Source organism: Serpula lacrymans, assembly GCF_000218685.1.
Source record: "Serpula lacrymans var. lacrymans S7.9 unplaced genomic scaffold SERLAscaffold_7, whole genome shotgun sequence".
NCBI lineage: Eukaryota > Fungi > Basidiomycota > Agaricomycetes > Boletales > Serpulaceae > Serpula > Serpula lacrymans.
The window spans coordinates 890,715-915,268 of NW_006763296.1; the positions used below are offsets into that span (position 1 = coordinate 890,715).

Below are 24,554 nucleotides of genomic sequence, written 5' to 3' on the forward strand. Positions count from 1 at the left end.
GATAAGGTTTCTCCTATGCCGTCTGCATGTAGGGTCATTGGAAAACATGTTTACTTGTAAAGAGGTCCGGAATGCTCTCAAAAATCTACCCCATGGGGTGAAAAGTGCCTACGACGAAACAATGATCCGGATCAACAAACTAGACAAGAAACGCCGCGAGCTCGCTTTGACGGCTATTATGTGCATCACTTATGTTCAAGAACCACTGAGCGATAGGGGACTTCAAGAAGCTGTGACGCTTTCCCGTGGCGGTTTAGGAATCAGCGGTGAGGACCTCGTGGATATCAACGCCATATTGGGGGCCTGTATTGGTTTAGTTGTGGTCGATAAAGAACGTTCTGTGGCTCGTCTGATTCGTGAGCAGTCCACAATTCCAATAACAGCTACCTCTGATCGCCGCTCCATTAGACTACACTGCGCAGGATTACTTCAGCACATATAAGGAATGGCTATGCTCAAATCCTCCCTCCGAACTTATCAATATCTGCATTAAAGCTTTGTCATTACCGCCACCTGCTGGTGGCTGGCCATTCAGTGGGGATTTCAGCTATTATGCTGCGAACAACTGGGGATACCATGCACATGGTCTTGTTGAAGATACAAATAAGGCCATAATACATGATTTTCTTCACTGCGAACGGAACATTAAAAATCTGCGGAATGCACGGTTCACGGACTCCCATGGCTGCGTGATACACATATGCGCCTTTTGGGGTTTAGCTCGAACCATTGAATATGAACTACAAAGTGGAGCTGTTGTAGACCAACGAGATGACTGGTCGGGTAAAACAGCTCTACACATCGCAGCAGACATGAATCGAGTGGAGGTGGTGAGCTTGCTACTCGATAGAGGCCATGACGTAAATTCACAAGACAGAAGAGGCATGACGCCACTCTCGTTCGCAGCCAAGGATGGAAACGAGGAGGTCGTCAATTTGTTGTTAGAAAGAGATAGTGTGGAGGCCGACTCTAAAGATAAAGGGGGCCGGACACCACTCTCCTACGCAGTCCAGTATGAAAGGGAGGAAACTGTCAAGTTGTTGCTGGCAAGAGATGATGTGGAGCCTAACTCGAAAGATGGAGAGGGTTGGACACCACTCTCCTACGCAGCCCAGCATGGAAACGAGGAGATTGTCAGTTTGTTATTGGAGAGGGATGATGTGGAGGCCGACTTGAAAGATAAAGGGGGCCATACACCACTCTCCTATGCGGTCCAGCATGGAAGAGAGGGGACTGTCAAGTTGTTGCTGGCAAGAGACGATGTACAGACTGACTCGAAAGATGGAGAGGGCCGGACACCACTCTCCTACGCAGCACAGCATGGAAATGAGGGGATTGTCAGTTTGTTACTGGCAAGGAATGATATGGAGGCCGACTTTAAAGATAAAAGGGGTCATACACCACTCTCCTACGCAGTCCAGTATGGAAGGGAGGAGACTGTCAAGCTGTTTCTGGGAAGGGATGATGTAGAGGCTGACTCAAAAGATGACAAGGGCTGGACACCGCTCTCATTTGCAGCCTGGCATGGGCAGATGGAGATCGTCAGTTTGTTGTTGGCAAGAGATGATGTAGAGGCCGACTCCAAAGATGAAGACGGCCGGACACCACTCTCATTTATAGCCTCACTCTGGTTTGAGAAAACGGATATCGTCAAGCTGTTACTGGCAAAGCATGATGTACAGGCTGACTCGAAAGATGGAAAGGGCCGGACGCCACTCTCCTACGCAGCCCAGCATGGAAATAAGGAGATTGTCAGTTTGTTATTAGATAGTGGTGATGTGGAGGCCGACTCTAAAGATAAAGGGGGTCATACACCGCTCTCCTATGCAGTCCGGCATGGAGTGGAGGAGACCGTCGAGCTGTTGCTGGCAAGAGATGATGTGGAGGCGGACTCGAAAGATGACCATGGCTGGACACCACTCTCATTTGCAGCCTGGCATGGACAAACAGAGATTGTCAGTTTGTTGCTGGCAAGGGATGATGTGGAGGCCGACTCCAAAGATGAAGAGGGCAGGACACCACTCTCACTTATAGCTTCACTCTGGTTTGGGAGAACGGAGATCGTCAAGCTGTTACTGGCAAGGCATGATGTACAGGCCGACTCAAAAGATGGAGAGGGTCGGACACCACTCTCCTACGCAGTCCAACATGGGAACGAGGAGATTGTCAGTTTGCTACTGGCAAGGGATGATGTACATGCCGACTCTGAAGATAAAGGGGGCCATACACCACTCTCCTACGCAGTCCAGCATGGAAGAGAGGAGATTATCAAGCTGTTGCTGGCAGGAGGTGATGCTGGGGCGGCCGACTTGGAAGGCGAGGAGGGCCGGACACCACTCTCATTCGCAGCTGAGAAAGGAAATGTAGAGATTGTCAAGCTGTTGCTAGCAAGAGACGACAAAAATGTGAATTGGAAACATGAACAAGGTCAGACCTTTCTGTTCTGTTCAAGCGGCGAAAAAAATGGATGCGAACCTCTTCTTAGTAACAGAGGTACGTTTTATAGACACCATTCCGGAGGAACATGATAAATTTCTGATTACAGAAGGGATTGACGTGAACTTGCAAGACAAGAATGGAAACTCATCACTGCATTATGCAGTGCGTTCTGGACATCACGATGTAGCTTCCTTGCTTCTCTCGCATTATAATATCGCACCAAATTTGAAGAACGTGAAGGGACAGACACCACTGCACTGCGCAGTCCTAGGTATCGACAGAGAACGCGGTGTCGATTACAACTCTGCGAGCTCGAGCTCGCGGGAGGCTACTGTGAGCCTTCTTCTTGCGCGCAATGACATTCGTGTTGATTTGGAAGACGACGATGGATTGACACCACTGATGCTTGCTCGCTCTCTCGAGATCGTGTCCATCGTAAAACTCTTTGAAGAGTATATAACAGGCTCAGGGTTTAGTTCGATTGAAAGAGAAAACCGCCCCAAACGGATGCACAGAGATTGGAATAGAGCGCTGTCAATAGGCACGACGATCGTTGGTCATCAGACAATACATAGGAGAGATATTATGCTACCTTTATTATGTTCGATACCGCTGATTAACACTCAATGTATGTCTCTTATATGGTCGACTTTACCTTCCCTCATTGGCTTACAATAATCATTGCTCTCATTTTTAGACGATTCCCGCTACCGATCAGAGTCCCATTCCCCCGATATTCCCCACGAAAGCCCATCTTCACCGGACTAGTCAACTAGTTTCATGACATCCATTTTCACTGTGTCGGAAACACAGATCCGATAGTCAACAACCCACTCACCGTAACAATAGTGCTATTTTGGCCGCAACGTATAATTGCAGCATCGGCATTTTGACAGCAGTGACAGTGCACCTGCAGTACAGAAAACTGCGTCAAGCCAGCGGCTTTTTGTTCGTCCGGATCCCACCCATAGTCTCAAGACGACAAGTTGGAATCGAGGAATTGAGAAAGTACTGTAGACTTGAAGAGTATCGGGGCCACGAGCCTAGCTGTAACGAGCATGCTATGAATACAAAAAACACTACCCTCTTCAGCTTGCTTTCAAAGCCTACTTGAGTCGAGCGGTCGCACACTGATCGTGCGCTCGAGGAACCTTATGGAACGAATGTCTTTCGTTGCATGATGAGACTAGAAAAATTTACACCTTGGAGGTCCCGTTATAAGTGATCAGATGCGCGTCCTCTCGGGAATAAAGCAGGACGTGTCAGGAATTATCTGGTGAATGAGAGCAGCAGTACGGCCAACTTCAAAGCCTGAGAATAGCATTTTAAAGTCGCTAGCGCCGAATATTGACAATATAAACACGACATATGCAGTGTCAGCCAGAGTCCCCCAATAAATTGCGAGATAGTAAGGATAATAGAGGTCGGTGATTCCAAGAAAAAAAACTGTTATCTTCGTATGGCGAAAGACTTTGAAGTCAGGTCAAACCCTACGCCGACTCGTGGTTCAATTCAACCGGTATTTACACACAATAACGAATGTACTCTGATTTCTCGAGCACCACATCACGCTACACTTAAAGACGTACATAAAACAATTATTATAGCTATTGCGTCGATTTTCACTGGAGCTCTGGTGTGTCGGCAAAGATGAGATTCATATACCCAGCAGGGTAACGATCACCTTGCGCCCAGTCTGCCTTTTCAGCAACAGTGCGCACGGCTTGAACATCCTCGGGAGTAAGTTTCACGTTCACAGCAGCTAAATTCTCCTCCAAATACTAAAGGACGGAACGGTAGAATTAGCCCCCGTGGAAAAATATTCATATAAAAAGAGGCATACCTTGATTTTCTTCGTGCCAGGAATGGGGATAACGTCGTCTCCTTGCGCGAGTAACCATGCAAGGGCAACCTGACCAGCTGTTGCGCTATACGTATCGCCGATCTTCTTGAGGCTGTCAGCAAGCTTGTTGATGTTTGGGAAATTCTCTTTCGAATATCTATAGATAAAGTGTAAATAGGCATACCCGTTGATAGTGAACCCACGGTGAATAATATCACCAAGCTAAACTTACCTTGGCACAGTCCTCCGCCAATCGTTGGCCTCAAAGTCGTCAGGGGATTTCTAACCATTAAATTAGCAATGTTGATACCGCAGACATAAGAGGAGCTCACGAATCGGCCAGTAATCAGCCCTCGTCCCAACGGCGAATACGCAATAATTTGCACACCCAGCTCACGAGCCGTTTTCAGCAGCGCAATTTTGTCGTCTTCGATGTCAAGTGTAAACGGTGAATATTCAACTTGTAGTGCAGCAATGGGGTGAACCGCGTGGGCACGGCGAAGGCCGGAAGAGGAACACTCTGAGAGTCCCAGGTATTTGACTTTACCAGCTCTACGAGATAATGTCGTCAGATGAGATCTAAATTCAAGGAAGTGGGATATTCCTCACTTGACTAGTTCTGCCATGGCGCCGACAGTCAACTAGAAGGTGATCAGTGATTGTTAGCAAAATGATACCAACATATGCTACTTACTTCGATAGGGACGGAAGGATCAGGCCTTTACAAAAAATGCGTAAGAGCCCCTTCAGAATCAATCCGTAAAACTCGTAAAATTCACCTGTGAAGATAGTACAAATCAACGGTGTCAACGCCAAGCCTTGAGATCGACTTCTCAAATTCAAGTTTGACGCTCTCTGGCTTTCCATTGATGCCTGTGGCCGTGAACCCGAATTTCGTGGCCAAGAATATATCATTGCGCTTTCCTGTGCGTTTGAACCTGGATTTGAGGTAACAGATGGTCAGAATGAATGTAGTAGAACAAGATAAGCTTCGTGAAACTTGCCATTTGCCAATCAGATCTTCACTATCTCCGTAGACGTTGGCGGTGTCCCAGAACGTACAACCGTTCGCATAAACAGCATCCAATACCTAGTGAAATACATCTCATTAGCTCTGGCGTTGACGGAGGAAATGTTTGCTGAATTACCTTGAAGCGCTCTTCGTCTGCTTCAGTGGCACCGTATCCAATGGATATACCCATTGCACCAAAGCCGATAGCAGAAACATCGGTGCTGCCGATCTTGCGAGTAGGGTAAGACATGATGTCTGTATTTGAAAGGGTTGTAGATATATGAGGCTTGAGTATGAGTGGTATGGAAGCTAATGATTTCTTACCATCATTTCCATGAGCATTTATATATGTTCCCCAGGATCTTTGTTATCCGAGATACCGGGGTTCTGTAAAGATAGGCTTCGTCATCGCACATCCACGCCCACGTTGGCTGGCGTGGTACATCCACTTGGGGTACAGTAGCTGGTAGTTCGCGATGTGCCGAAGGTAGTCGCAACACGTTCCGGCAAGAATTCTGGGATTCTGGGGAGGAACAGAAGCTCAATGTCATGTAGTCTCTGTCAGCCGAATCAATCTCTGTCGCTGATGTGGCTTTAATTACTGCCAGTACGATATCCACAACCTATTTGATACCATTAGTTATACGATCCTCACTGAAAGTGTCTCAGTGTCACGATGAAAACGAATCGAAAAATCGAAAAATCAAATGCTCGAGGACACGTGGTAGTTTCGCATAGTCGGCGCCAATTTCGTACAACACAGGCCGGGAGACAACTGTAGATATGGCTGCTGGCATGTGATTTCCCCAGGATATATAGTCCGAGTCTTACTAGCATGCGCATCCAAACTTCGTATTTTCACTTTTTTCTTTCTCGTCCCCAACGTCTATAGCACAGAAGCGTGTCCATAAGAGTAGAAACGATGGCATCGAAGGAACTGAAGACCTACAGTCGTGAAGAAGTTGCACAGGTGTGTTGCATCTGGTCATCGTGACGAAAGCAGACTCTCAGATTCATCCTTAGCACAACAAACCAGATGATCTTGTGAGTTTTCATAGCGGAGGGGCCCATTTCCAATTTCCTGACTATTTGTTGTTGGTAGTGGATTATCGTAGATGCTAAGGTTTACAATATCAGTCGTTTCAAGGATCTCCACCCTGGAGGCGCGTCTGTATTTGCAGAGGAAGACATAGGTATGTACGCTATTTGCTCGTGGCTGAACACTCGTTAATCACCTCGCAAAATGTTATGCTCGTCATCGTTGATCCGATCAATTTTTATATAGCCGGACAGGATGCAACTGAAGCTTTTTATGGTCTCCATCGCCACGAGGTGCTGATTCGTCCACAGTATGCGCGTCTGCAAATCGGTGTACTCGAAGGAGAGGAGAGCGTTATTTATGGTCGGGTCCCGGGCAAGCTCAGCGATGTGCCATATGCTGAGCCATCGTGGCTGAGCGAAGGATATTACAGCCCGTACTTCAAGGACGTACGTGAAGGCATTATTTCTTCTGGAAGGAAAGAGAGAACTGACATCATGTGCAGAGCCATAAGAAATTGCAACAAGCAATGAGGAAGTTTGTAGATGAAGTCGTCCTACCTGATGCTCTGGTGCGTTTTGCAGTTTTCTTTACTTTTTATCTAAAACTGATGTCCACTCGTTAGGCTCGCGAGGAAGATGGGAAACGCCCAAGCACAAGTGTTATCGATGCCATGACGTGCGTATCTACTTTTCCATGGTCAGACCTTTCTTCCTGAGTGTCTTGTGCTATCTAGGGAGTTGAACATTCACGCGATGCGGATGGGTCCTGGAAAACACTTGAAGGGTCTAACATTGATGGGTGGTGTTGTCACTCCTGAAGAGGTAAGTCTTCTGACTACCTATACGATTAACTAGTCATTTATGCCCTCATCCCCAGTATGATTACTTCCATGAGGTACGCTCTCTTGGACAATCTATGTTTTAATGGTTTCTTATCTGTGGATAGCTGGTGTGCATTCAAGAAATTGCCCGCTGCGGTCAACGCGGATATGGTGATGGTATGTTATCTTCTATGATCATTGCTTGTTTTCAATAACCCTGTCATCCCAGGCCTACAGAGTGGAGCTGTGATTGGCCTCCCGCCTATCATGAACTTTGGATCACCAGAGCTAAAGGCGAAGATCATACCAGAAGTCCTGTCAGGCAAGAAATTCATTTCTCTTGCTATATCGGAGGCTTTTGCTGGAAGTGATGTTGCTGGGTTGCAAACCAAAGCAACCAAGACGGAAGACGGAAAGTTCTGGATTATAAACGGGACGAAGAAGTGGATCACTAATGGAACGTCAGTGGTTTTGCCTTGTTTATCTCATAGTCGTGGTTGCTTACTACTAAACTAAATACAGATTCTCTGATTAGTGAGTTTTCAATGCACTGAGATGTATGTTGATAGTGTACTAATTCCTTGTAGCTTCACTGTTGGGTGTAAAACAGACGTATGTTTACAATCTCATTTACTGCAAGGGTTCTGATTAACTTTTGTATAGAATGGTTTCACTGTCATTCTTGTCGAGCGTTCCGAGGGAGTGGAAACGAAACAGATAAAGACGAGTTATTCGACTTCTGCTGGTACTGCGTATATCACGTTCGACAACGTGAAAGTTCCCGTCGGGAACACGCTTGGTCCCGAAGGAGGAGGAATTTTCGTCATATTATCGTACGTGTTGATTCGGCACCCCTGCCTCATTCCGAATGCTTATCATTGACGATCAGAAACTTCAACCATGAGCGATGGGTTATGTGCTGTGCGTCGGCACGAGGACAACGAGGAATCGTTGAGGAGTGCCTCAAGTGCGTTATGTTTCTGCGTCGTTACATCTTATTCTGACCTGTTGCATGTTGCAGATGGATATCTCAGCGCAAGGCTTTCGGAAAGCCTCTATCTTCGCAGCCTGTGATCCGTAATAAGTTGGCTGCCATGATTGCGCGAGCGGAAAGTGTGCAAGGCTGGCTAGAAAACCTAACTATGCAAATGTGTAATATGGTAAATGTCTATGATGTGTACATTGAATATCGCACTCACCTGGTCATATTTTTCAGTCATACAAGGAGCAAGCGCAGAAGCTCGCTGGGTACGTATATTTCTCTCACTCGCTTCTCTGCATGTCTCTGACCTTATTATGAATCAGTCCGATTGCGTTGCTCAAGATGTATTCGACGCGATGTGCACAACAGACGGCGACGGATGCCGTGCAGATATTTGGTGGACGTGGAATAACTAAATCTGGAATGGGGAGACTTATTGAGCATGTAAGAGTGTTTCTTCTATGGTGAAGGCCTTGACCTCAATTGACATGTGGACATCGTTACAGTACTATAGAACGGTACCATTCGACGCCGTACTTGGAGGTGGTGAGTACTCTTTGTAACTGATGGTTCTTTTCCATATTCTGACTCGTTTCATAGCCGAAGACGTTCTGGGCGACCTGGGCGTACGCCAGGCGATAAGACAGATGCCAAAGAATGCTCGGTTGTAATGAGGGGAAATGTTGACAGAACTATCCTTTCGTTCGTTATATTGTTATAATTTATTCAAATCAATCTGCATGTTGTTTGCTTGTAGAATGATATGTACTCTATATTGAGGTGTTCGATCTTCCCGTAGAGAAACACGTTGCGTGAGGTCCCCTCTATTGTTTGCATAAATATCGAGCAACGTGATAAATGCACATAAAATAACATCCGTATTGACGAGCTCAATAACAACTATCGCAATCCTACTTTTGTCGCAGTACGGCCGTTCCCCTGGCTCTTCCAGCCAAACCAGCCAACCAGTACGTTTTTCGCAAATATTTCGCCAAAGCCAAGCATGACACCGTTCACAAAAGGCAGGAAAAGGTTGATAGCGAGAGACGACAGGAGAAGTGATATGCGAGTGCGGGGCATGAGTGTGCCATCGAGTAATGGAGGAAGTAGGGAAGGAGGTGCGCCAGGCTTTCCTGTATCCCGCTCTGTCGCCGCCACACGGCTATGGGTTTGGACGCGCGAAGAGCGCGTATCTGCATGCGGCAGATGCGCAGCACGTGCGGATGGAGAGGGAGGACCAGATGGCTCAGGGAAAGACATGGAGGGGTAGGACGAAGTAGGCGAAGAAGGAACATCGACCCATTTCTGAGAGGGTGAGCCACTTTCCGTTTTGACGTGCTGCGAACCAGGATGAATGTGGGAAGAGGGGCCCTGCGCTTCACCGGTGACGAGGTCGCGCATGTCCGTAGGAGCAGGTGAGCCTGAGGTTCCTGCGATGCTGTGCGCAACAGCAGAAGACGAGGAAGAGGCGGCGAAAGAACCTAGAGATTCCCAAGGCTCTGGCTCGCTGACAAGCTCTCCGCGTGCGCGTCTCTCCTCGAGCTGTGCAGCCTCGCGCTTCCTGATGTCTTCCCAGCGAGCGCGTTCCCGCTCTGCCTTTTCGCGAGCCTCGGCAGACTGTGCACGCCATGTCTGGACGAGAACTTCGTGCTCTGCTTTCCAAGCATCCTCTTCTGTGGGTGCGGAGGAGGCGTCTAGGGCTGATTGGGGAGCGGGGACGGGTTCTGGAGGGGGGCTGGCGCTTGGAGGCGGGGGAAGGGCGGATACGCGGGGAACGGGTGCGGGCTCAAAAGCTGTTTCGAGCGCAGACTAGAGAAAAGGCGGGGAAAGGTCAGACATTTTGTAGTAAAATTGGATGGAAAGTGAAGGATTACCTGGAGAAGGTTCTCCTCGTTTGCGCCGAGAGGGCTGCTGTCGGTCATCGTAGTGGTGGACGAGGAAAGTGACCTCGACGGCGTGAGTATGCTCGCTGCCGACAATGGCCAAGAATGGTGTATTACTTTCCCACGATCGTCCATTACTCCTTCTGGCGTGTCGTCGATCGAGTAACCACTGAGCACAAACCATCGACGTCACTGACGCTCGATGACGAGTGACGTGCACTATGACTTGATCATAGAATGAGTATATAAACCCTCGTCATCTGCGCAGACCCTATCATATCGCTTATAACTTAACTCGAACCCACCACAACCCACATATCGCTTATCATGGTGAGCTGCTACTTCTCTTTTCATCGCAATCGTAGTCTAACTTGCTGGCTCAGTCTGAATACAAGGTATGCCGTGTGGGATTGGATGTACAACTCGCTTAACCCCTTTGTAGAAAGGAGACAAGGTCGAGTACAGGCCCATCGGTGGTGACTCGGATAATGTATCCCACAGTGTTGGAGAAGTGGTAGAAGTACAAGGGTCTGGCGCAGTCAGTATATTCTCCGTCAACCCGGCACATCCTCTGACATTTCCGCAGGATGCCAAGTACACTATCAGGAATGACAATACTGGTAAGGCTACCACTTATCAGGTACGAATGTGCTTTTGTGCCGCCGCCCGTTGCTATAACTTTTGCTGTTGTAGGAGAAGAACATCGTCTCCAAGGCATAAATCCACCCGAGTTTCACCTTATAGCACCTTTGTAATAATTAAGTGCCTACGTTTATTGTATCCTTTAGACAAATGCACGATTTAAACCGACATAAACCGACATTGGACAAGCTCCTATCTATACAACACTACGCGCAAGTAGGAATATTGTTACAATTTAAAGGAGTGGTTCTCTAGCTAAGTAGCCCGAGTATAATAATATTGGAGCTATACACTCGGCGGTCAAAATCCAAGATCTAGTTTGATTTGCAGCTAAGGAATAGGTGTGATCATGTCCATCTGTCTGTCACCCAAAACTGATGGCTTACCGTTTTTGCAAAAACTCCTACAGCAGTTTGTAGCCCACAGCTAAGCTGTTGTATCGCCTCTAGAGCCATGTACTCGCATGACCTACACGGTGCGTAGATCTCATTCACCGTCCGTTTCAGCTTCTCCGATAAAATCACTTTACAAGGCGTGACTTGCACTCGAGGAATGGCGTCTTCAACATAAGCATTCCACCATCTAGGAATGCCTGCATCGTCCTTGTAGCCTTTGCAGACACTACCTGTATGCACTTCATGGTAGTCCCGAACTACCAGCCTCCTTGCCCTGTCGAGCCACCCGGTACTTTCTAACAGAGCTTGAGCTGCTGCCCCATACCTCGTATGATAATTTTGAAGTCGCCCAAAATCCCTTGCACTGATAAACTCCATCTCCTTGACATCCGGAATGTCCGTAAGCGGTTCACACAATGCGTATTGGACTGCCGCCATGGCCTCTGGTTTTAACCCAAATCTACATGCAACAGCAAACACGCGAAGGGGCGCCTCCATAAACTGAGGACCCGCGAGAGCTTTTCTCGCTTTCTTTTCCAGCTCCTGAGCTTCATATTTCGTCGACAACTCTAGCATGGCAGCTACGTCTTCCAAAGTCTTCAATTCAGGTTTGTTTGCGATGGTGACAGGCAAACAATGGCCTAAGAACACGCGCAACGTCTTGCTGTCTTCTGATAGGTGAACGACGAGTAGACCGTCTTTGAAGTCGCTGTTACTATCGCTTGCGCTGTGTATTGGTGATGGAGGCTGTGGCTGTGGTAATGCGAATGTGGTTTCAAAGACGGGAGATGCGAGAGATAGTAAGAGTCTGAACATGCGAAGATCTACTTGGTCCGATGAGCGTATGATGACATCGGCTTTAGGGTGGTTAAAGGGAAAGGCGGCATCGACGGGCTCTGTAGGAGTAGACATGGGCGATATCTGTTGATCAGGTGCTGATAAACACTTGTTATGATTCGAGAGACAAGAGGGGGTTCATAAGAGACGTACAGGTTGTGGATAAGGCGTCCAAAACTCGTGTTTCTGAACTCGAGGCTTTTCGCCGTATTGGTACATGCCTTCAAGAAGTCCAGACAACGTGTCCAGCTGACCATATCAGATAAGGGCTTGTTATGGCGATGAAATGAAAAACGGTATTAGGAAAACTGATATGGTCCGGTTATACGCCTTCCGTAGTGAATTTTGTGCATCTTGTTTAATTGTCCGATGAATCCTTGAGTCGTTGACAGCGGTGGTAGCTGAGATAATGGGAGTGCATTGGACATAATTACATTGGAAGCTCATTTTAACACGAGTCTACGTCTACTTGGCTCTTGAGGAAGCGGATCAGTGGAGATTTGCTCGAGCGCAAGTTGAGAAACTAGGAGCTAAAGAGGGCTGTCATAGGGAGATGCTGAGCGTTGTCCTGAGATACTATTAAAGCGCTGTAAGTATCCTGCAGATACTGTACTGCCTAAAGGAGGGCCTTTGAAGAGGATCCACAGACAAGACGCGAGGTGCCATTGGTTGCAAGTTGGTTGCTGTTCTAGCTGGTCACAAAGGTAGTAAGTGAGCACTGGCGTGCGTAAATTTTATCGTGCAGCTTCGTTGGAGAGCATATTTATGAGAACGCAAAGTAGGAGTGATCCAGCAAAGTGAAACCAAAGATTTGGCTGTACTGAATGTATCGTTGACTGAGAATCAAAGCCGCGGTAGTAGTGAGTGTTTTTGTTTGCCCATGTCTGGATGTGAAGCTGTTGAGCAACATATACAAATACACAGATCTCAGATTCCCCCGTTCCTGTCATTTACATTTTGCTAGTGTCAGGCTCTACCCAGTTAAATCACCCAGTACCCTCTAATAGCAACGTACATCGGAGGGAAATAACTAGAACATACTGAGTAAGTCCCATATATCGAGCAGAAGCCACTTTTCAATAATCTTACCGACTTATGCTTGGTTCTTCAGCTAAACATGGCTGGCCGCCGAAATACTTCGAGTACTACTGGGATACGATTACCACAATCTCTACTCGACGATATCAACGAATCTCAAGGTATCTACGATATCCTAACTACAGTGCTCAGAATTCTCTTTAACTTTAGGTTTGCTTGGTGCTTTCAGGTCACGACCATGCACGCAGCGGGAAGAAGAAATCAAACATATCTCGCAAGGATGCTAGAAAACAGCAGAGAATGGACGTCAAGAAACGCAAGGCGGAGCACTTCTCGAGCGTTCACTCCCAGAGCAAGATATATGCGGAAGGCGATCATGTAGAATCGCCGAAGCCAAAGCGTCGGAAGACATCGAAATCTCAGCCATCTGAATCGGCCTCTGCGAAACTTGGCTCTGCTGCAAACAACATTCGTGACTCTGAAGGACGTAAAAAAGTGTCTCCTGAAAAGGCTGGTCAACCTGTGAAAGTTGCAAAAATGGCGAAATCAAAACTATCTACTTTGGATAAACTTGCTGCTAAAACAGAGACGAAACGCGTCAACGTGGGTGTTCCGCGTACGCGACAGGAGCAAGACGAAGATGCATATATAGCATACCTTGAGGCAAAACTTGGCTATGGTAAAGGAAAAACATCCAAGGCGACAAAACAAAAGGGCAACGATATAGATGGATTGGATGGTACGTGTTTGGCAGGCTGATGAGGGCGTTGACTTATTGTGTATCTGTTTCAGACCTGCTGGACTTTACATCTAACATGATGCCCTCCTATTCTCCTGTTTGTTGTTTCCCTCTATACGCTAGTTAACTTCTCAATGTGTGGAATAGGGATCTCCAAAGTCTGAATCTGAAAGTAGTGATGATGAAGATAGCGAGGGAGATGTATCTTCGGGAAGTGGAGCGAATTCGGAGAGAGAAGAAGAGGAAGAGTGGGCAGGATTTGGCCAAGGCTCATCTTCAGATGACGTTGATATGGTGGAAGCAACGACCAATGTCCCTCCAACATCGACAGAGGCCGAGCCTGTCACGTCTGGTATACTTCTTCTTCGTCTACATCATTATCCTCCATCTGACAAGTTATCATGCAGGAACGCGCTACGTTCCACCCCACCTACGTAAGCAAGCTGGGAACGGTGAAAAGAGCTCAGAAGAGCAACTAAAACTCACGCGACAAATGAAGGGTCTGTTGAATCGGTACGCATATATCTAATAATGTTAATTTCTACTTGACGAACCGTTCTTATAGCATGAGCGAGCAAAACATGTCGAGCATACTTGATGGTGTAGAGGAGCTATATCGTAAACATCGACGATATGGTGTGTCATGTCTTTAGCTTTTGTTCTGATTTTCATATTCACAATTGGCCAGATGTGACTTCTACGGTGACAACACTACTCATCGATGGAATATCGTCACATTCTATGCTTCTGGACTCATACGTTGTCCTTCATGCGGCATTTGTATCCAGCCTTCATAAACTGATTGGACTTGAATTTGGTACGAACGCACGTTCCTCGTGGCAGCAGCACCAGGTCTCACCTCATGTTTTCTGCAGCGGCCTACTTCGTACAGAATGTCGTGGCAACCTATGAACGCCATTTCACTCAACTGGAGGAACAGATACCCAACGCAGACTCTGTGGAACCGCAGGATGATCGTGGAAAGGAATGCTCCAACTTGATTGTACTTCTTTCCGAGTTGTACAACTTCCAGGTGGTCTCGTGTATCCTCGTGTATGATTTGATTCGTCAGTTGTTGGCCAAGGAGTTATCAGAGTTCAACGTGGAGCTGTTGCTCAAAATTCTTCGAAGTCAGTGGCTATCAGCCCCTTTCTGCATCATTATTGACTTCAATGTTTGGTGGCAGATTCTGGTCAGCAGCTTCGTCTGGACGACCCTTCTGCACTCAAGGATATTATCACAACGGTACAAACGAGACTAGCAGGTGATAGTGGTACTCTCAGGTACGCAAGCTTTGTGACTGCCCTTATCCTAACTCACCGAGCGTCAAAATTGTGTAGTTCTCGGACGCGTTTCATGATGGAGACGCTTAACAATCTCAAAAACAATAAGGTGAAGAAAAGTGCCACGCAGCATCAGGGAGGAGATGCTATGGAAAGGATGAAGAAATTTATATCTGGTTTGAGCAAAAAACGACATGGTATGTTATCAGTGGTGATTTTCTTGTATGTCATGTACTAACAGGCGATATAGTACTAGCTCACGAGCCGCTGCGCGTGTCATTGCAGGACCTCCATTCTGCAGAGAGTAAAGGAAAGTGGTGGTTAGTGGGCGCTGCATGGGGCGGCGATCCACTTCTCGATCGTCAAGAGACGAGCGCGAGACAAGAGAATGATAATGTTCAAGAAGATCTAAATGATATGTCATTGCTGAAGCTTGCGAAGAAGCAAGGCATGAACACAGATATTCGACGTAGCATATTTGTTGTATTGATGAGTAGCGACGTGAGTAATCTTCCTTGTATTCGTGAAATGGTATCTTACGTGATATGCATATGCCAGGATTATGTTGATGCTTGCGAGCGGCTATCGCAGCTGAATCTGACAGAAGTCCAACAACGGGAAGTCGTCAGAGTGAATTTGCACTGTTGTGGCAATGTAAGTCTATCGGTTCCTTTCACTGGTTATTGGTAATCGCCGACACTGACGACTACTTTCCACTTTTTAGGAAAGAAACTATAATCCTTATTACACGCTAGTCTGTCAACAGCTCTGCCGAACCTCACACTCGTACAAGGTGACTCTGCAATACTGCCTCTGGGACTTTCTGAGAGATCTTGGCGAAACCAATGTTGGTGGTGCTGAGGTCATCAAAAACTTAAATGAAGATGCCACTAGTTTCGATATCAAGAGTATCTCTTCCACTAGAATGGGGAACGTTGCCAAGGCATATGCATGGTGGATAACGAGAGACTGTTGTTCTTTGACCATCTTGAAGGTGAGAAGGAAATGGGGTCGTCGAAACTTTATATCTAACTGTCTTTGCAGCCTGTTGACTTTACCGTCCTCAAACCTCAAACGCGCAAATTTCTGAAGGACTTGTTCACCAATATCTTCATCGCTAGTCAGATATCTTCGCCAGTGTTTAGAACAGGCCTCGAACATCTTCCAACAACACGCAATCGCGGAGCTCTGGAAGAGATATTCATCAAGACGACGCGACCGGAGAACCTTGGCCTAGGCTTGATGTACTTCATGTCGGAAAACTTTCGTGGTGAGGGTGGATTTCTGAAATGGGCTAGTGGTGTTGCGCGAGAGACTTTACAAACCGGGATGGATATCGTCCCGAGTCTATAACAACCGACCACACGATATCTACAAAATTTCCGAAATATCACGAGTGTGCTACTGCATACGAAATGTGGACTATAGTTCAGGCTTCTTGAACGCCACGCTGGAGCATATGCTCCCACTTTTACCTCCAAAAGTATATGTTGGGTGTTGTATTCGAGAACTTTGCGAAGAGGCAGGTGAAAACGGGTTTGTGGGCATAACTACCAATTGACTCACTGGTACTGTAAACCCGTCTTAGGAGTTACAAACTTCGCTGTCAGCTCTTCTTCAGTGAAATTGCAAGCTTTGTATTCAGAATTAGTTAATAATCATCACTTGGCTCATACTGAGAAAGCCCGACGCACACGTTATCAGGTACAAGCAGCCAGGTTTCAATAATTCTGCAATATGACGAGGGTAGTTCGCGACTGGCGCGTTTCCATCCTCATCTGGTTTCATCAGAGCAATCGCATCAAACGTGCCTTTGTCCATGATCAGATCCCATGCTGCGTGGCGGCTGTCCTGTGAGTTCTGGGGTAAAAGAGGGGGATCTTCTTTCAGGAAATCACAAAGATTGAATGTGATGTTTTCTGCTCCGCGCGTCTTTGCAATCGCTTGGGCGAGCTTGATGGACCCTGCACTGTAGTCTATCCCAGACAACTGCTCGCTCGCATATCCAGCGTCTACTAAAGCAAACAGTAGTGTTCCGTTACCACTTCCTATTTCGAGTATCGATGTGTCAGGACTCGGGGGGACATGTTCTATAGCCCATTCGACCATTTTTTCAACTGATTCAACGCCAAACCTGGAAGAGAATGAAAAGTCACACTTTAGAAAGAAATGACCAAACTCACCAGATCTCACCCTCATCTCCTATCTCCTCGAAATTGTCGAACTCTTCTTCATATACACTATCCCAGCTGACATATGGTGATTCGATGGGAGGGAACGAACTCAGGAATACGGTATACCTACTGCTCTTTGGTGCCCAGCTTAGATGGCTGTAGTTCTGCCGTACTCATGGTATATATGAATAGTCTGCACTTGCAATGGTCACAACTAAGAATATGGTGTAGAACGATAGAGAAATATTTTGATCGGGAAAAACGGCGACATTTACTTGGCTTAGTCAGCGGAAGTTTCGGGCACCCAGTTCCCAGTTCAACTTCGTCTTGAGACGGAGGGTAAGAAAGATATCAGAGTGGTGTGTGAGGGTAGATTATAACTATGCGCCATATGATAGAAATACATCGTGCATCTAAATGTATAGCAAGAACCTACAGAAAAGGTTAGCACTAGCGGAAGGTGTGGTAGTATGTCTGACCCACCAACTCCAATAAATGCTATCGAGATCTGCCATCTGTTTTGTCCAATAGGTCCTTCGCTTCATTAATCTTGCTGGCAAGATAAGGTGAGCCGCCTCTGTCAGGATGATTCGCAAGCATGATATGTCGGTGAGCATCCTTGAGCTTGGTGCGTAGTGTAGGCCCGTCTCTATGCGCAAGAAGAGACATTAAAAAAGGCAATGGTTTGAAAAGAAAGCACTTGCTTTAGTCCGAGGACTGCAATTGCCTCTTTACGGTCCATCTTGGACTTGAAGCCTCCCTTTACCCACTCCTCTGCTGCTCTCTTGCCTATGACACCGTTTCGCAGCAACTGGCGCCCGACAAGAGCAGCAGTGATGGCCCCGACCCCAACGATGACTGGCGTTGCCATGGTCTCTCAAAAAGCCTTGGAGAGTCGCAAATGAAGGAAAAAGAGGGACAAGCGAAGTCTTTACTCAGATACTTCCAATTCCGTAGGAGACACGTTCGAGCTCCGACGGTTCGCGGAGACTCTGGAGGCGACACTGGAAATAAAAGCAAACCTATGCCACTATTATTACAACAATCGTCGTCCTAGTGCAAGCTCATGACTTGGTCGCCGCTAGTTTTACAGCATTTATGGCTGTTCACTTTGTTTAGGGAACGTGTATGGATGACCTTCCCGGTTTGATGTCTACATTTTCTGTCCAATGACAGATCGTCGCTTTGGGCAAGGTACTCTATTCAGCACTAGTCCAGGTCATATCAAACTTCTTGCACTGATCTGTATAGAATTTCAGCAGATGTCGGAATAAAAAGACTTTGTTCAGCCTTGGCTATGCATGCCCATCTGTCAAACCGTTGGAGCAAACCGGCATTGATCGCCTTTGGCTCAATGCTACCTTCTTATTGCTATGAAGATACGGGAACGCCCTTTATCGCGCTCATCATGTAATGTGGACCTACAACGGTCACATTAATAGCTCTAGACGCCCTTACCATCCCTTAAAGCATGAGGCTGCCTGCTCCTGTTCCCACCTACCACCCACTTTCAACCATGGCAGATGAGCACATCTCCATAGACCAGAAAATTTTCAGAAAATTTTCATTCCCCCCCATCCTCGTAGACTCAATTCACGAGAATTCTCTAACAGACGAGATTTTACAGACATTCTTGGAGGGCGCCACAGATGGTGCCATCGGAGTGGCATCAAGCTACGGCCCTAGGTGTGTTCTCGCTGCCATAGCATTCTCAACACATTCGCGGGTGCTCTTTGTCCGATTTTCTGGCCCCAATTCCAGACATCGTTCAAAGAAACGTCAGCAGGTCTTTACAGGGAGAGAGCTTCTACAGGATGCTATCTTGTGTCGTCCTGACATGCTGAAGTATTCATTCAAGATGGACCACCTTGCTGTGGCTCTTTTCTTGGATCTATCTCTCTATATTGTCGGTGGCGTCGATGTCCTCTCAGCCGCTGTGGATGATCGGCGTTCGCCGGAAGCATTCATGATGGTTCTAGGAGGCAAACCAACGCTTTATGAGTCCGGCGCGAAGGCCCTTCATCGGAGTAACGAAACCCACAGCACTAAGTTGGCTGATGTATCTCTGCAAGCATGGGCAGCCTTTCAGGCCGGCACAATGGGTAATCGGTTGCCCACCATACCAAGAATCGACACTAAACGCTTTCGACGACTAGTTCAGTTTTATTTGCCCTTTGATATTCAGCCGGCTACTGACGTCGTTTCCCTCTCACATTGGACAGCGTTTAAATATACTTGCAAAGATTTGTCGGGATAGCGAGCGTCTCGAGGCATTGAAACCAACCATTGTTAAGAACGAAGTGGATGCAGAATTCAGCAGCAAAAATGGAAGCCTTTCTTTAACATCGAGCCGCTTCAGAACCAGAATCATGCGCTCTAAGACTCAGGTTTGTTTATTCCAAGTTTCTCGTTACAGGTGCTGAAATGTATACGGAAGACAATTATGGTCGAGACGACATCCCAAGGACAACTCAACGCTGCAGTTGTTGGATGTGCAACCAGAGTCAATGGGCGCAGTGCGACAATCACGGTGACTGGACGTGTTAACGGAGACCAAGTTCGGTCTGTCACAACCATTGGGAAGGAAGCTCCAACGAATGCCGAATCAGAGCGGGAGGCAGTTGTTTTGCAAGCCCTGCAGCAAACAAATACTCTCCTTAGCCGACCGTTTTTTCAAAGCATATGGATCCCTGCGGCGACTCCTTCGTGGCCCAGAAGTAGTCCGGAGGTAACAAGACCACCGGTATATTACCCACATGCCCCGCTGAACCCATCTCAAGAGTGCGCAGTACGGAAAATATTATCTTGTAAAGATGAAGACCGCGTTGTAGTTATTCAAGGTCCTCCCGGGACCGGAAAAACAACTGTTATAGCAGCGAGCGTTACAAGTATCATGAATTCATCTGACGAATCTCGTACCGTATGGATCGCCGCTCAATCTCACGTTGCCGTGAAAAATATCGCAGAAAAGCTATGGGATATCCAATTCAAAGACTTTAAGATTTTAGTATCTAAAGACTTTCATTTCGACTGGTCAGTTGAAATTCTCGCACTCGCACGTACTGAACACCTTGACGGCAATCTGCTTTAGGCATGAGCACCTTTACGAGCAAATCGAAGAATGCGTGATTCGTTCCGACGAATTCCCCAATAATGTCGTTGGCACTGAGCGTGTTGTTCTTGGGGCTAGAGTCATCCTATGCACTCTAACTATGTTGTCACATCGTAAAATCGGCACCTTCCCTCTGGTCGTCCCTATCAACACTATCATATTTGACGAAGCAAGCCAGATAGAAGTCGGTGACTACCTCCCTATGCTCAACCGTTACCACACCACTCTCGGAAAGCTTGTCTTCATTGGAGATCACAGACAACGTGCGCAACCACTTCCACTTTGAACGCTAACGTTGACCTAGTTGTGCGCAGTTGCCCCTTATGGGCAAGATGACGTCGGAAATCTGCAGAGCATTTTCGACTTTCCACATATGCATAATAAAGCTATTTTCTTGGGTATTCAATGTGTGTTCCTTTCTGTCAGTGAAATAAGAGGCCATGTAATCATTAATCATTGTGTTATTACAGATCGGATGCCTCATGTCATTGGCGAATTTATATCTCGTCATGTCTATGATAGGAGACTTCAGACTCAGCACAGTATCACTTCTCGGAGTGCATGTCGTTTTGTCGATGTGCTGAATGGAAAGGAAGAGAAGTCGGGAAAGAGCTGGGTTGTGAGTTTGCAATGCGTGCGTTTTCCAGAGTCAATTTTCACATTTCTCTATAGAACCGCAAGGAAGCTGGTATTGTGGTGAATATCTGTCGCATTTATGAGAAGCAAAGCAAGGCATTCCGAGTAATCACACCTTACGATGCTCAGCGGTCTCTGATAGAGAAGGAGCTCGAAAGCGCAAAGCTGAAGTGGGAAAACAAATGCTTCAACGTCGATTCTTTCCAAGGTTAGTATATCTCTACTTTGTTACTTGGTTATACATTGACTTTGATGTTACTATACAGGAAACGAAGACGAGCATATCATCATATCACTTGTTCGCTCAGAAGGAGTGGGATTTTTGAAAAATAATCGTCGTACGAATGTCATGCTTACCCGTTGCAAGAAAAGCATGGTCATTTGCACCAGCCGTTCTTTCATCACTAAGAAAGCTGCTTCCAGTCTCATGGGGAAGCTAGCGGCTACAGTTGGCCCTGTGGCTTGGGTGGGAGTAGAGGCCTTCCGATGACGATGTAAATTATCAATTCTTGAGTATGCTGTATGATTTGTCTTGTTGTAAAGAGTAGCCTGTACGATAAAACTGAAAGTGCAGCGAGAGCTCAGCGCCTTTGTCATGTGTAATCAAGCATGAGCCTGATCGGGAATAATGAACTTGTGTACGACTATGTTTTATTCCACTCGGGCAAATCCACAGCGCTGCCTCGTTGCATCCGCGTTGCAGGTGGCATTCGTTGCACTTGAACCACCTACTTTTCTGCCATATAACCTCCCATCCAACGCATTACTTTTCCAACTATGCCACCGCTAGTAGAGCGCGTGGTGCATCAGAACTTCTTTAACGTTGATTCCCCACCCATCAACATAAAGCATATCCGCGAACCTGACCTATCGAAGGATCATGATCAGTTGCGATCCTTCTTGCATCTCGGAAAGAACGACGCACAGGCATTGGGCCTCGCTGCTACCTATAATGAATCAGGCGGTCTGCATGCACTAGCCATTGCAAAGGCATCGTCAGTTTTGCTTATAGAATTCTGGGCCAGCAAATGGAGGAGGAACTCCCGTGGCGAAGTAGTCGCTCGCGATACCACAGGTCGAGAAGTTTTGCAGGAGCAGGTACTCTGCCGTCCCTGTGGCCATCTATACGCTTTCGATATTGGCCCACTTGCTCTTTCTCTGTGGCACGATCATGGCATTCGCGTTACCAACGCTGTGGATATCCAATCTGCAGGCTCTCCAAAAACTCGCCAGCCGCTCGCGTCAATAAGAATTGCTGTAGGAGATAATTACGAAATCCATAAAGATAACATCAATGAGATCTTCGACGATGTCGCGCATGACCCTCGAAACTTTACCCCACTCGCTCTTAGAGCTTGGGTTTCGCACCACGTCTCTCAGCTGTCCTTCATGGAAGATAGGCTGGCTAAAGTGCCAGTTGTACATACTACGAATTTCACTGACGAAGCAAGTACTTTCTGTTCATTGCTTGATCGCGTTTACATAATAGCATGATCAGGTTCTTAGCTTCCTTGCCAAAAGTACCCAAGATTCATTCAGACTTGACCAGATGAAGCCTACAGTACAAACGCACAAATTCAATACTACTTGGAATGACCAGAAAAACCACCTCAAAGCTACTGCAGACCGCTATCAAAACGTGATACGGAAATCCGGAAATCAAGTGAGGATACTCTAATACTGTAGTAGTGGTCGTACTAAGGAACCACCTTTAAGACTGTTCGTGTTACAGTAGAAGACCCGTCTACTGCCGGAAAATATAAACTCCAAGGTACTGTCGCAAACGCAATGGGCAGCGGTGCAAATCTCGCTCTGTCAGGCAATCTGGGCGGGAAAATGATTGGTACAATCACAACTATCGGCCGTGACGGTCCAACCGCAGCAGATTCGGCCAGAACCATAGCCATTCTCCAGTTCTTGCAGGGCAAGAAGAAGATCAAGCAGGAGAACCCTTGGATCGAAAGGATTTGGCTCATGTCGGACGAATTTAAGTGGCCCGAAGTATGGTCTGCTGAACCTCAAATTTCTTCTCGTTTTAACCCGAAAAGTGCATCAAGGCCATTAAATTCATCCCAAACATCTGCCGTAGAACATATGTTATCACAAACGAACGACACTAGAATTACTCTGATTCAGGGCCCGCCTGGAACTGGCAAGACTACAGTCATTGCAAGTTTTGTCCAGGCTGCACTGCGGAGGGGACAAAACGGCATTTGGTTAGTGGCTCAATCCAACGTCGCGGTGAAAAACATCGCAGAGAAGCTTGCCGATTTTGGCATCCTCGATTGGAAGCTCTTTGTATCTAATGATTTTATTGAGTTCTGGTTCGCTATTACTTCTAAATATGTTGGTCACCGCTGATTTAAAGATTGTGATAGGCACGAACATCTGTATACCGACATCAGGTCTAATGTCATTCTTGGCGACGAGTTATTAGATCCTGGAATAGTGAAAGATCTAACTAATTGTCGTGTTATTCTGTGCACCCTCAGCATGTTGTCAAAACGTGCTTTAAGGGACCGCGGTATTACCCGAGTAGTCCCGCTCAGTACCTTAGTAGTTGATGAAGCATCACAGATAGAACTTGGTGGTTATATTCCTGTTTTTAATTTGTTTACTTCTATCCGCAAAGTCTGCTTCATTGGAGACGACAAACAATGTAAGCTTAAAGCTTGTCAATTTTTTAAAAAAATATCTGACTAGCTGCTAGTACCTCCGTACGGTCAAGAGGATATCCAAGACTTGAAAAGCGTATTCGAGGTTGAACACTTACACAGCGACACAATCTTTCTTGATACACAGTGTTTGTATAACCTCGTTTGTCATTTTGACGTTGCTGACAATACATTGTAGACCGCATGCCGCCTCAGGTCGGCGACTTCATATCACAAGCTATCTATGATGGCAAGTTACAATCTAACGAGTTTCACCAAGTCACGACAGATAGCATGGCATGCTACTTCGTGGATGTAAGTCTGGGTCAAGAAGAATCTTTTGGAACGAGTTGGAAGGTAAATGGCTATACAATGTCTAGCCAACCGTCTATTCTAACGATCATCGTAGAACGCCGAAGAGTGCAAGGCGGTATTGCAGATTGCAACAATCCTGGAGGCACAGCAAAAGAGTTATCGCATCATCACTCCGTATGATGCCCAGCGCACTACAATTGAAGATGATATGAAGGCAGCCGATCTGTCTTGGAATGATAAGTGTTTTAATGTAGACTCTTTCCAAGGTGAACCCTACCATAAATGCTAATGTCGTACACTAACGAACGAAATGCACTTTAATAGGAAATGAAGACAACTACATCGTGATTTCACTTGTTCGCTCCAAGGACTTAGGTTTCCTGAGAGACCTCCGACGTACCAATGTCATGCTTACCAGATGCAAACGAGGCATGTATATTGTCACCAGCAGAGCATTCATGGAGAAGGCTGGCAAGGACTCCCTGGTGGGTTCATTGCTAGACTATTATGACTATGAAGCCTGGGTGGATCTGAAAGACCTGGAGAAGGTGATCTGAACACATCGTTGTAGTGGCTCGGCTACAAACAGAAAGCATGTATATCATTCTAGATGCCAAAGCATCAACTAGCCAAAATTTGGCAATAATTTTTTTTCTTTTTTTTAAAAAAATATCTTTTCTGAAAGTACTGAGAGGTGATAATAATTCA

The 24,554-nt window shown here is 46.6% G+C and overlaps 10 protein-coding genes across 10 annotated transcripts; 7 read left to right on the forward strand and 3 right to left on the reverse strand.

Moving 5' to 3' along the window:
• Nucleotides 1-6: 6 nt before the first annotated feature.
• SERLADRAFT_389783 (uncharacterized protein) lies at nt 7-201 on the forward strand (the record flags this gene model as incomplete). The annotated part of the gene is made up of 1 exon (XM_007318430.1): nt 7-201. A coding segment is annotated over one exon (155 nt), but the record flags the coding sequence as incomplete, so codon positions are not given.
• Nucleotides 202-3,826: 3,625 nt separating this feature from the next.
• On the reverse strand, nt 3,827-5,811 carry SERLADRAFT_467845 (uncharacterized protein; the record flags this gene model as incomplete). The annotated part of the gene is made up of 10 exons (XM_007318431.1): nt 3,827-4,220; nt 4,283-4,439; nt 4,515-4,564; nt 4,615-4,834; nt 4,892-4,923; nt 4,977-5,001; nt 5,062-5,220; nt 5,287-5,372; nt 5,431-5,549; nt 5,619-5,811. 9 exons carry the CDS (start codon nt 5,542-5,544, stop codon nt 4,062-4,064), a joined length of 1,002 nt encoding a protein of 333 aa, XP_007318493.1.
• A 324-nt stretch (nt 5,812-6,135) lies between these two features.
• On the forward strand, nt 6,136-9,294 carry SERLADRAFT_467848 (uncharacterized protein; the record flags this gene model as incomplete). Its single annotated transcript, XM_007318432.1, has 19 exons — nt 6,136-6,264; nt 6,318-6,338; nt 6,397-6,487; nt 6,580-6,782; nt 6,839-6,904; nt 6,959-7,011; nt 7,070-7,157; nt 7,213-7,230; nt 7,282-7,333; nt 7,386-7,617; nt 7,679-7,690; nt 7,744-7,768; nt 7,820-7,989; nt 8,046-8,123; nt 8,178-8,316; nt 8,373-8,404; nt 8,462-8,582; nt 8,645-8,684; nt 8,739-9,294. The coding sequence occupies 19 exons, from the start codon at nt 6,217-6,219 to the stop codon at nt 8,807-8,809; spliced, it is 1,560 nt and encodes a 519-aa protein (XP_007318494.1).
• An 898-nt stretch (nt 9,295-10,192) lies between these two features.
• SERLADRAFT_389788 (uncharacterized protein) lies at nt 10,193-10,772 on the forward strand (the record flags this gene model as incomplete). Its single annotated transcript, XM_007318433.1, has 4 exons — nt 10,193-10,351; nt 10,405-10,416; nt 10,464-10,661; nt 10,715-10,772. The coding sequence occupies 4 exons, from the start codon at nt 10,349-10,351 to the stop codon at nt 10,739-10,741; spliced, it is 240 nt and encodes a 79-aa protein (XP_007318495.1).
• Nucleotides 10,773-10,798: 26 nt separating this feature from the next.
• On the reverse strand, nt 10,799-12,102 carry SERLADRAFT_467853 (uncharacterized protein; the record flags this gene model as incomplete). The annotated part of the gene is made up of 3 exons (XM_007318434.1): nt 10,799-10,993; nt 11,050-11,979; nt 12,049-12,102. 2 exons carry the CDS (start codon nt 11,968-11,970, stop codon nt 10,964-10,966), a joined length of 951 nt encoding a protein of 316 aa, XP_007318496.1.
• Nucleotides 12,103-13,879: 1,777 nt separating this feature from the next.
• SERLADRAFT_361527 (uncharacterized protein) lies at nt 13,880-16,633 on the forward strand (the record flags this gene model as incomplete). The annotated part of the gene is made up of 11 exons (XM_007318435.1): nt 13,880-14,024; nt 14,080-14,185; nt 14,238-14,308; nt 14,361-14,489; nt 14,548-14,802; nt 14,859-14,955; nt 15,013-15,152; nt 15,206-15,456; nt 15,514-15,609; nt 15,680-15,949; nt 16,000-16,633. The coding sequence occupies 11 exons, from the start codon at nt 13,964-13,966 to the stop codon at nt 16,306-16,308; spliced, it is 1,785 nt and encodes a 594-aa protein (XP_007318497.1).
• Nucleotides 16,634-17,627: 994 nt separating this feature from the next.
• Nucleotides 17,628-18,000, reverse strand: SERLADRAFT_438092 (uncharacterized protein; the record flags this gene model as incomplete). The annotated part of the gene is made up of 2 exons (XM_007318436.1): nt 17,628-17,778; nt 17,900-18,000. 2 exons carry the CDS (start codon nt 17,998-18,000, stop codon nt 17,628-17,630), a joined length of 252 nt encoding a protein of 83 aa, XP_007318498.1.
• Nucleotides 18,001-18,797: 797 nt separating this feature from the next.
• SERLADRAFT_467859 (uncharacterized protein) lies at nt 18,798-19,207 on the forward strand (the record flags this gene model as incomplete). Its single annotated transcript, XM_007318437.1, has 1 exon — nt 18,798-19,207. A coding segment is annotated over one exon (240 nt), but the record flags the coding sequence as incomplete, so codon positions are not given.
• Nucleotides 19,208-19,721: 514 nt separating this feature from the next.
• On the forward strand, nt 19,722-21,456 carry SERLADRAFT_389800 (uncharacterized protein; the record flags this gene model as incomplete). The annotated part of the gene is made up of 6 exons (XM_007318438.1): nt 19,722-20,162; nt 20,221-20,504; nt 20,556-20,648; nt 20,712-20,860; nt 20,914-21,085; nt 21,144-21,456. Coding segments are annotated over 5 exons (644 nt in total), but the record flags the coding sequence as incomplete, so codon positions are not given.
• Nucleotides 21,457-21,913: 457 nt separating this feature from the next.
• Nucleotides 21,914-23,986, forward strand: SERLADRAFT_467863 (uncharacterized protein; the record flags this gene model as incomplete). The annotated part of the gene is made up of 7 exons (XM_007318439.1): nt 21,914-22,323; nt 22,376-22,540; nt 22,594-23,201; nt 23,256-23,536; nt 23,588-23,680; nt 23,731-23,888; nt 23,941-23,986. Coding segments are annotated over 7 exons (1,407 nt in total), but the record flags the coding sequence as incomplete, so codon positions are not given.
• Nucleotides 23,987-24,554: the final 568 nt, after the last annotated feature.